Below are 12,197 nucleotides of genomic sequence, written 5' to 3'. Positions count from 1 at the left end.
TTTATAACTTATTAATGCTTTAAATATCACAGAACCAACTTGTGTATTTGAAACAGCTGACGAAATTCTTTTATTCCTTTTAAATATGATAGATGACCCGTGCTGCTCCGCAGCATTGAAATTAATAATAAAAAAATAAAATACTAAACTTAATAAGGGCGGTACAACTTTAATTAAACTCTTATAGGGCTGCTGGATTAATTTCGCCTTATGACCAAATTAAAGTATAACACATTCCATATAACACAGAGAAAATCGTCCCGATGTATTTTTTTCCGTTTTGAAAATCAATTAATCCAGAACAATATCCACACACTTCCTAAAAGCACCTACAGAGAAAGCACGTACATTTGTTAACTCATATGTAACACAGCGTGAATGAGGCTTTATTAAGAATGTTTTATTAACAACAATATTTCTTGTAAAATACACAAATTTTGTCTAAGATAAGATATTGGAAAATTTTTTGAAACTAAAGTTCAGAGTCAGCTCAACTCAACATACCCTCCGCCCGAATAAAAGTATAGCCCGATATTATACCGATAGCCCAAATAAAAGTAAATTATTTAGACAAAAACAAAACAAAAAACTAAACGAAACGAAAAATCGAAAGTTGATATCTATACTCAATTCTAATTACGTTATCCTATTTATTTTCATATAAGAACCTTCGGTAAAATTCCGGCATCATTTGTGTAATTAATTATGATTATTAAGATTGGCATAGTGCTGAATCACAAACAAACCAAATGGATCCAAAATAGAATTACCTCAACAGTACCTGTTGATTTCGACGGGTTTAACCTTGTATTTTTTTTTATTTTTTTTTGTATTTTGTATATTGTATCTTAAACCGATGCTTGTTGTGAAATCTGGACATGCATAACTTCAATTTAAAAATTCAACCTTGAAAATTGGTCGAGTAGAAGAGCCAAACGAACTGGGAAATGAAAAACTAAATTTAACTACCAATAGAGCAAATTTATTTTACGTATAATCCGGGTTTGGACTGTAGCTACCTATATTCCAATGCTTGATGGGACATCTGTGCGTACATACCCTCAATTTGAGACCTCAATCTTGAAAATCGGTCGGGTAGATGAGCCAAACGAACTCGGCAAAGAGAAACAAAATTTAACTCCCATAAGAAATACATGGGGAGCAAATTTCGTTTACGTAGAAATCGCGTGGAATTATAGATACATTGATGCCGATGCTTGATGGCAAATCTGTGCGTGCATACCTTCAATTCGAGACCTCAATCATGAAAATCGGTCGGGTAGAAGAGCCAAACGAACTCGGCAAAGAAACCCCAAATTTAACTCCCATAAGAAATACATGGGGAACAAATTTCGTTTACGTATAATCCGCGTGGGATTATAGATACATTTATGCCGATGCTTGATGGCAAATCTGTGCGTGCATAACTTCAATTTGAGACCTCAATCATGAAAATCGGTCGGGTAGAAGAGCCAATCGAACTCGGCAAAGATAAACCAAATTTAACTCCCATAAGAATAACATGGGGAGCAAATTTCTTTTACTTATAAGCCGAGTAGGATTATAGATAAATATATCCCGATGCTTGATGGCAAATCTGTGCGTGCATACCTTCAATTTGAGACCTCAATCATGAAAATCGGTCGGGTAGAAGAGCCAATCGAACTCGGCAAAGATAAACCAAATTTAACACCCATAAGAATAACATGGGGAGCAAATTTCTTTTACGTATAAGCCGAGTAGGATTATAGATAACTATATTCCGATGCTTGATGGCAAATCTGTGCGTGCATACCTTCAATTTGAGACCTCAATCATGAGAATCGGTCGGGTAGAAGAGCCAATCGAACTCGGCAAAGATAAACCAAATTTAACTCCCATAAGAATAACATGGGGAGCAAATTTCTTTTACGTATAAGCCGAGTAGGATTATAGATAAATATATGCCGATGCTTGATGGCAAATCTGAGCGTGCATACCTTCAATTTGAGACCTCAATCATGAAAATCGGTCGGGTAGAAGAGCCAAACGAATTCGGAAAAGAAAAACCAAATTTTTTTAATATATAAGATTCGGCATATAAATATACACAAGACGGTTTCATCTAACATGTCAGAGGCTCAATTAACTGATCGAGAACATTTGATGATTGACATGACCCTCCTCCCTTGGCCCATGAAGATGGTGTATGTTGGTTGTATGCAAGTGTATAGCTTGATCCAGACAATTTGATGATTGCTATATTTGCTCTCCCTCCACTCATGAAGATGGTGTATATTCTATGAAAGAGTCTATAGCTTGATTCAAACATTTTTACGATTAAAATTATTCTCCTCCCTTTGCTCATGAAGTCATTAAGACGGTTAGGCTTGTAAGCAATTTGATGATTGACATATTTTTTATTCCGCTCTTGAAGATAGTGTATGTTGTATGCAATTCCATGTTGTAGGTGAATCGTGTTTCTTTTAATCCAGGCAATGTTAAAGTTGAAATATTACCTTTAAACTTTAAAGTTGAAATATTTACTTTAAACTTGTGTCCGTCCACCTAATCATGAAGGTGGTGGACGTTGTATGCCGCGTGCAAAGTTGATCAAAACAATATTTCAACTGACACGTTTCTAATCATGAAGTCATAAAGACATTGTAAGTTGTAAACTTGGCGTATCACTTGATCGAGAAAATTTGATGGTTGGTATATTTCTTCTTCTTCTGCTCATAAAGATCGTGTATCTAACATGCCAGTTCAAGGTGGTAGACTATGTACACCAGTGCATTATTACTGGTCCATCCAAGGTGACAATTAACATGTCATCACTTTCTCCTCCCTCTGATCATCAAGGCCTTACCTCTTCTAACCGTTGTGGTGGTAGACTATGTACACCAGTGCATCACTGGTCCATCCAAGGTTGCGATTAACATGTTATCACTTTCTCCTACCTCTGATCATCAAGGCTTCGTACCTCTTCTAACAGTTGTGGATAATCAAGACCCAACCTCTCCTAACCGTTGTGGTGGTAGACTATGAACACCCGTGCATCATTGGTCCATCCAAGGTGACGATTAACATGTTTCTACTCACTTTCTCCTCCCTCTGATCATCAAGGCTTCGTACCTCTTCTAACCGTTGTGGATCATCAAGACCCTACCTCTCCTAACCGTTGTGGTGGTAGACTATGTACAACAGTGAATCACTGGTCCATCCAAGGTGACGATTAACATGTTTCTACTCACTTTCTCCTCCCTCTGATCATCAAGGCTTCGTACCTCTTCTAACCGTTGTGGATCATCAAGACCCTACCTCTCCTAACCGTTGTGGTGGTAGACTATGTACAACAGTGAATCACTTGTCCATCCTAGGTGACGATTAACATGTTATTACTTTCTCCTCCCTCTGATCATCAAGGCCTTGCCTCTTCTAACCGTTGTGGTGCTAGACTATGTACACCAGTGCATCATTGGTCCATCCAAGGTGACGATTAACATGTTTCTACTCACTTTCTCTCCTCCTAATCATCAAGGTGGTGTATGCTATATGCCAGTGGGCCGGAGTTTAACGGGACGACCGGTTCCTTGGGCCACCTGACCCACTGCCGGTTCCTCTGACATATTTCCGCTTCTTATGCCTACCTAATCCCAAACCTGTCACCGGTGACTGTCGTTATCTTCACTGCTGATTTAATAAAGCCCGGTCGGATTACATTACTGGCCAAAAGAAGTGATCGGATTAGGATTAAAGATACTACGATCTCATTGACGAGGTGTCGAGTGTGAGAGATACGCGGCATGTTTTCTGCAGTCGATAATTGCAAAACCGGACGCATTATCCATGTCCAGTTGTTTACAAATCTTCTTAGCAACAATGATAACTTGGAAATGCTGATGCAAAGTGCTTCTACTGATGAGTTAAAATAATCTTAAACAAGGATGGAATGGGCAATTGACTGAATACGCGTGAACAGATTCAACCAATGGTTTAAGCGCCCCGTCCAAATATACAAATTCACCGATCAACTTAAAGACCCAAAAAGGTTAAAAAAGGGGCCGACCAAATAGTCAAATTCACCACAAAGTAAGGTATTCACCATTGATGAATCTGTATGTGGACGACTGAATCCGGCCAGTGCAAATCGTCATCCATATATAGATCCCAAAGTACCCATGAACTTTTGAGAAAACTGCAAGTCACACCCCCTTAAAACATATACTTAAATGTTCGTCATGACGAGAAACATTGCTCAAAACTATCCATTATTTCATAAAATGCCCTTTAAGGTCATAATTTCTTTCTAAAGAGAACTTTCCATATACCTAATGTTAAAAATACCTCAGCTGTACTTATTTGCATGTTATTCTTTCAATTTATTACATTTATTACAAGTTAAGTCCAGGGAGTACAGCAGTTAGTTCTCCTTCAATATTCAAGACTGCTGGTTAAAAAGTCTTTCTTCAGAAGCATAAGATCGGCTTCTTATAAATAATATGTTGCCCTTTCAAGTCACTAAAACGATCTTCCTGGTGAGCAATTTGATATAGCTGAGCTTGCAAATATCCTTAATGCTACATCTTCAATTGGACAAACTGATTGAAGATCTTCTTCCCTAATTTCTTTCAAAACCCTTAACGGAGGGATTTTGTTAGGGGTTTCACTTGGTCATTTGGCTTCAAGTACGAGTTAAACAAATGTTGGTTCTCATCTTAGCTGGGGGTTTCTTTTTTCAAGTCTTGCCTTGACACTTTCAATATAGGATTTAAGGTGTACAAGCTCATCAAAGAAGCTATATTCAACATCTGATAAGTGAGATCGATCACTAGCTTCTCTTAGCTTATGTCCATATTACCATAGACAAAAAGAAATAAATAGATGTCAATGTCATACACGCTGCCGCTGCTTAGTAACGAACGATAGCAGGGGATGTCCCTTAAGTTGCCATACTTTGTATGGTCGCCATTTACACGAAGTCCTCTTATGCAGTTATCAGTAGCCAAAAGCGTAGAATCCGAATCTGTAAGGGTTGATTTCTAGGCTATCACTTAGCTGGAACTGTACCGCTCTCTGTTTGGCAAGGGGTAATAATAATAAATAATTATTTTACTTCATCTATGGTAAGAGCCAGAATCCTTATTTTTCCAAGACGGATCTGGTAGCCTTTAGCTCAGGGCCGCTTTCCCCAAATCAAGTTTAACTCTGATCGCGGTTTAAACTCTAGTTTAACCTCAGATTCACTTTCCCCAAAATAATTTCTCCGTTTAAACTAGGTTTAAGTTAACCCTAGGGGTGAGGCTGGTTTAACTGGCGATCCGTGGGTTAACCCAGGAGAGAAGAATAATAGCCTGATTTTGATTGGCTCTTGGCTGACTTGTTACGTTCGGCAGACGGCAATGGCAAATATCCTTGTTTGACATTTGTTAAACATAACCTAAAATAAATTGAACTGGAAATAAATTAAAAATAACAAACCAGAACCTATGTAGACAATTAATTCATGACTATTTCAAATTTAAAGATATAAGGCTACAGATATACAGTAATGGTTTTAAGGTTTTTAAATGCGTAGAGTAGGCCTAAATTACTATATTTTCGGTAGGTAGTATCGTAGTTGTGTACAATCGATAGGTTACCTTGTCCACAGCAACGCAACAGTGGTTGGAAAGTTTGCTCATAAGAAGTCTTTTGGTTTGATTTGATTTTAACACGAGTCTTACATTACACAAAAGTAAATATTAAACATTCGGGCCTAACCACTAGTCTATTATTATCATGTATAAATTAACAACTACTGCAGTACGCCTAAAATTAAATTTAGTTTAGAAACATCGAACGTGTCTAATGCTGAGTAGCCTAGGCCTGCCACTACAAAGGATAGGCTCTAGTTTTTAATCCACAAACATTAATTTTGCGTCTTTCCCAACATTTTATTTTCCCATGATTGTAAATGCTTTTATTTGATGCGTACAGTAGGCCTACTGTTTAATTAAGTTTGAGCTTAAATAAACACAATAAATGAAATGCTTATAAATTAGCATCAGTACAATTTATTAGCCTGCAAATAGAAATGTTTCTTTTTTAAGTCAACAATTGGAGACAATGACACGAAACCTAATACAAATAACCAAAACACGAGAAAATTAATGACAGATATGTCATAGTGGGAAGTTAAACAGCTAATATTAATATTGCAGACAAAATTGCATAACAGTGTTGCCAACATTGTTGCTTGCAAAGAAAAGCTAGGTTAAACTAAACTTTCATGACAAAATAGTGGGGAAAGCCATCCTAAGTTTAACCCACAGATTAAAGTTAACCGAGATTAAGTTAAACTTGATTTGGGGAAAGCGGCCCTCAGAGATTTATTATTGCCTCCTCTCAGTTGTAGTAATTTATAATGTTGAAATAATTAACAATTAAAATCTTAATTAAAAAAAAAAATTTCCAATACCTTTTGAGATGTCCTAATAATTTAAAAATGGCAATACAGTACTGTGATAAAAAACCAAACAATTTACTCATTTGTTGAGATTGCCTACTGACCCTTAATATACCTGCACTGTAATTTACAAAATTACAAAGTAAATATATTTAAAATTATTGTTACAATCTATAAGTAGGTAAGTAAAGCATAATAATACAACCTATTAAAATTAAACGTAACAACATTGAATGAAAATGCACCGAAACACACCCGCAAATACATCCGTGAGCACACAAGATACCTAGAGAATGAATTGCCGATCATTGCCATTTGCAGCACACAGATAAGTTTAAAATATAAATTTTAGAATGTTGAATTTATCTTACTAGACCATAATAAATAAAAATAAACAGCATACAATCCCACGATTGGGAGTGCTTGGTATCCGAGTAGCCGGAGAAAATAACATTTCCATACTGTAGTACAATTAATTACTGTACCGTCGACCAGCGACCTTGATGGATAGTGAAGTGCCGCCCGTAGCGGTCATAACAGTTGCTTTACGATATAATTGTCTCAATGGTTCGTGGCCGTAACCCCAGACCAGCGGCTCGGGCTCGGCCTACTTAAGACTCGGCCCTTTCGCTTTCGGAGCTCCTCGACAAGTGAACTAGGTCAGAGCTCAGACCCGCACCCGCCATCTGGGCTATCGCTTCCACTAACTACAAACAAACCCACCACCGCTACGGTATTCAACTAAATTTAACAACCTTAACATTTGTAGTTGTCGTGACTTCACGTTAATGTGCGCAGCCATATTACGAGCCATTTTTGGTAAGGCCCATCGGTGCGAGGACAAAATGTGTGGAGATTCGCATTGCTTATAATGATGCACGAACATTTTTTAATGTAGTCTATTTGTAGAATTCATACAATTACCTATGAATATCGTCAGAAGTTGACCCCCATCCAATTCACATGTTACAGGCACCTAGTTGATTCGAACCACCGATAGAGTGCGCAGGGCCAAATACGCCTAGGCGGGGCCACACTTGTCATACACTCTTCCGATCCTACTACGATCCGATTTGCGGGATTCCAGAAGGATCGGTGCGGGATCGGAGAGGGTGAACACACATGTCATACACGCTTCCGACCCATGCCCGATTTCCTCCACCGGTCGATCAACACTTGCTAGTCTGATTTGTAAACTACGTGCAGCAGAAGGTGGTAAACATGTTCAAAAACTTTGGACTTCGGGATTCAGCCATGATGGCGGTTTGTCTAGATGAAGAGGAAGAAAGTCAGACATCTCTGAAGGGCAGTGGAAAACGAAGAATTTGGGTTTATTCTGTATGGAAAGAAAGTTAGGTGATTTACTACAATGTGCCCATCTTATATATTAAGCACATTGGATTTTCTCTCTCGAGTTCGTTTGGCTCTTCTACCTGTCCGATTTTCATGATCGAGGTCTCAAATTGAAGGTATGCGCGCACAGATTTCACATCAAGCATCGGCATATATTTATCTTAAACCATTATTCTTAAATCTTAAGAATAAAGGTGATTTTTAAAAAAACAACCCATCCTGCATCCGACAAACGAATAGACTGCAGTGTCGGTGCGTGATCGGAGTCAAAATCGGAGTAGGATCGGAGTATGACGTGACGCGTGTCGGAGGGGTGTAAACAACCGCGTTCAAAGTTAAGTACCATTCCCCTCTCCGACAGTCGTACCACAGTATGATCGGAGTCGGATCGGAAGGGTGTATGACAAGTGTGTCCCCGCCTTTTTTCTATCTTTTTTTAAATTTTCAAACCAAGTCAAACTGAAATAATAACGTAATGTGCAACTACATCATATTTAATTTCACATAAACTGGAACTGACATAGTAAAAACATAAAAGTGAAAATTTTATTTTGTGCGAGTATTCTGTATTTTGAAAGTCACACACTGTATGAGTTGATCATTCAACTATGTTCAATTTGAATAAACAATTGAGTACGTTTCGTCCATATAGATAGTACGTTTACTTTCAATGAATAATCGTAGTAATAGTAATATTTATATAGTATCCAAAGGACAATGATAACACAATGGGAAAGAGAGGACCCCTCGGTTAATATAATTATAATACATGTATAGAACGTTCTTGGTAAGTAAGTAACCAAAACAACTTTATAGTATTTCAATTAACTAAGTCGTGCAATAGGTCTATTTAATGACTAATGGTTTTTTTGTGTTTCATTCAATAACAAAAGCTGCTTTGTGTTTAAATGTATAACACCATGCATGGATCGATAAAGTAATATGATGTTTTTGTTTCAGAACAAGCGATTACGAGCTCAGGAAGGGCGAAAACCTCCGGACCCCCCAGGGCCAGACGTGGTTACGGTGAGTCACTCTTCACAGCTCATGTTATTAATGTTCATTAGGAGAGGGGTGAATGACTCGTTAAACTAAAAACAATATAGGAAAATATGAGATAGAAACTAATACCATCGAGTTTAAAACTGGGTTACTTGTTTTACCACGTTCATTGTTACTGTTAATTTTCTCAATCAAATCATCTTCGTAAAACAAATGCTCATATCTGAAAGTTATCTTAACGCGAACAACGGACATTTCATCACTGCCCAATCGAGTATCAAGACCGAGTGTTCCTGGTGGGTTGCTCCAGATGTGCAGCGCCGGTCTCGCCTGGGCGGGTATGGGACGGATGGGTGGCTGTTTGGCGTTCTACTGACTGAACATACGTCTCCCTCCCCCTTAACAATGGGATCATCTCATATCCAGTCCAGACTCTGCACGTTTCAACATTGTCAGTCATCTCCATCGCGGGACATTAGATCATTTCCTGTTTGGATGAGGTTCTGAAGTGATTATCTCATAGATGTACGAAATCCGCGTTCTTTAATTGTCATGTAAACAGTAGTTTCATAAACGTGGTTAACGTGGAATCGAATTGAATCTTTGAAAGGCTTACGATTGCTTCTAACGGATTTTGGGAGAATGAATGCTGGTGATCTGGACAAATCATTGGCCAAAATGCTGACCGCTGGTGAAAGAATAGAAAATCCCGTTAGCGAACGTTTTGGTCATTACGAAACAAACTCGCTGCTCCAGAAAGTCCTGAAGCCACCAATTGAGAGGCGGAAGATTGCAGACCGGTGCTGATAGGCGGTACCGGATGCGCTGCAGCACCTTTCACCGATGGACAAGACAATACTGTGCAGAATATTGCACTTTCTACGGACTAAGCTTTCTACAGATCGTAAACCAACAACAGCTCGTCAATGTCAGGGACTCAAGTCAAGAGGCGCTTGTTGAGATGAGATGATCTCGAGCAGACGCTTTCACGTTCTACGTTCTGCTACTTGAGTTGATTGCTTACAGGGATGTTGTAAAACGAGGTCAAAGTGGTGTGAGCATAAATTATATTACCAAAATTAACACGAATTAAAACTTTGATAGGTTGTTCAAAACTGTGGTTAAATACATAAATGGATTTTTTTAAACACAACAATAGAACAATAGTAAGTTAAGTGACTCGTCTCCAAAACTACTCTTGACACGTTGTGGCTTTTCATTCTGTATTGTGGCATAAAAGGAGATTCTTTACCAATACAATCTCTTCTCCACCACTAATTCCACTTATTGGTTCTCTTTAACCAATTATATTTTTCATGCTGCTACTCATATACGTTATCAATTGTTTGCTTATTTCGAAGTTCCCTTGAATACAAGCGATTCCTTTTAAAGAATACTGTACTGATTAATTACGTCTGTGTTAGTTATGGAAAATGTATGGAGTTTTTTTCACATTTCATATTCCAGCATTAGGTAAACCTGTTATCTGGAGCTAGGCAGCATACAAAAATGCATATTACCCACATATCCTTCTGGGGTTACGACAAGAATAGAGACACAAAGTAACAAATCTACTTGAATTAGTTCGTACATAAAAATGTGTGAACAATTGTGATATAGACTAAGACTATTTCAGGCTGGTGAAATGTATTGCTAATCTTGACTGACAGACAACGCCTATGGAAACTCGATTGCCGTGTAGTCAAAGCAATGAGATGTAGAAATCCAATCTAAGAATAGCGGATGCCGTTTATTTCCGAAAACAAGGGATTCAAAACAATGCGTATTACGAAAGTAACATGTCATTATTTCATCTGACTCAACAACGGAATTTCGTCATATTCGAGTTCTCAGGCTTGTTTGCGTCTTGTCAGCCGCATGATATCGCGAACCTCTCACTCTCGATATCACTTTATTCCCTTATCTTAATTGCAGCGTAGTTGTAGCCTACTTGTAGGACAATAGCGGTCGACGTCGTGTCGTGAAAGGGTGGGAAATCGGCCACGATCCGTGGAGGTCAACCGACAATGAAGACCAAGACAAGACAGGCAAATCGCCGCCAAGGTCACCGGCTCCCTGAGTAACGGCAACTACAATCTGCTACTTCGCTCCAAAACCAATTCAACCCCTGGTGTGCGATATTGGCTCTACCGCGAGCCACAGCGGCGACTGATGATTGCGGCGGTCTGTCGGATCGATCCTCATCTCATCCTGTAGACTGTTTTGGCATACCCTAGGCCTACATCACAAAATTGACTGGGAGAGCCCCGGTTACAATTTGTTTGCCAATCCAAGCTTTGATTAGTAATCAACGCTTAAACTTAAGAAATTGCATTACTTGCAATCATTATGTTAATATTTTTGAGGACCATTGACAAGGAAAATGATACGGACAGGATAGACAGGACCATATAGTAGTCCATATGATGACATCTTATGAGAAAAGTTTAAGGCAAGCTCTGTTTAACCAAATTCAAATATAGTGTGCTGTCGCTAACACAGAAGGAATGTTGCTACGTACACAATAAATCGTTTATGACGATAGGCGATTGAAAATCACCATTTTAAATGTACAGCAGTAATCAATTTGGAAATTCATTTAAATTATTTAAATGTGTTAAAATTAAACTTAGGCCTAATATACTTGAGGTACAATAGGGAAGGTAAATATTTCTAAATGCTGATGACACATCATAATTGTCCATCCGCTTTGACATTTCCATGACGTTTACTAATAAACCAGTTCTGACCGCGCAGTTTCACCGCTTAACAATGGGAGATGATTGCTTTGTTAAACCACGTCCTTCACCACGTCTCCGTCGACATTGGTTTGTCATTGAGTACAGACTTCAAGACAAATTCTTGATTGAGTGCACATAAAAATACTTAACCGATATATCACTACACTGTCGCGGTCAATCACTTGATTGCGAACCTGAGGGATGCACAGTACTTGCACAGTCCACGCTTGCATTCATCCTGTAGACTAGTTGCTCTACCTCTTAGTTCAATGGGCATTCAACTAGGAAAGGAATCGTAGAGTATCCTCGACAGTTTGAGGTAAACGTTGACCCACTTTTACCCGGGGAATCTGCATGTAGCCCCGCGAGTCGTGATGACACAGCCTATCAATCAAGCAGCAATTAGTGCGTGGGCTGCGCTATGCTGTGTGATGCGGCGGGGCTCGAACCCGTGACCACGACCGGCCTGGATCGTGGCTAGTTCTGTGTCATTACGATCATCCCAATTATCCTCGCTCTTCTTATCTATTTGGTACACTTCCTCGTCTTGGGATCAAGACAGTTCAAACCTTCCCTCGGTAGGGTTTAATACAAGGGTTTAATAGACCCTTCAAAGTTATATTGTTCTTTAGAATACAAAATTATATAACGTTCTAACATGATGAAACAATTAG

At 38.7% G+C, this 12,197-nt stretch overlaps 2 protein-coding genes across 8 annotated transcripts in view; both read left to right on the top strand.

Annotated features, from left to right (window-relative positions):
- LOC128985378 (desmoplakin-B-like) overlaps positions 1–12,197 on the top strand; it is a 412,041-nt gene that overhangs the window by 367,281 nt on the left and 32,563 nt on the right. The window lies entirely within an intron of this gene.
- LOC128985379 (trichohyalin-like) overlaps positions 1–12,197 on the top strand; it is a 115,619-nt gene that overhangs the window by 76,462 nt on the left and 26,960 nt on the right. For all 3 annotated transcript variants that reach the window (XM_054404825.1, XM_054404824.1, XM_054404823.1), the window contains one exon: positions 8,741–8,806. In XM_054404825.1, the coding sequence (XP_054260800.1) occupies positions 8,741–8,806 (66 nt within the window). The remainder of the gene's footprint in view (positions 1–8,740; positions 8,807–12,197) is intronic.

Source organism: Macrosteles quadrilineatus, unplaced genomic scaffold, assembly GCF_028750875.1.
Source record: "Macrosteles quadrilineatus isolate MER2022 unplaced genomic scaffold, UCM_ALF_1.0 Scaffold_2__2_contigs__length_208266976, whole genome shotgun sequence".
Classification (NCBI taxonomy): Eukaryota; Metazoa; Arthropoda; class Insecta; order Hemiptera; family Cicadellidae; genus Macrosteles; species Macrosteles quadrilineatus.
The sequence above is the reverse complement of the archived record's forward strand: the minus strand, read 5'-3'. Positions and strand labels throughout refer to the sequence as shown.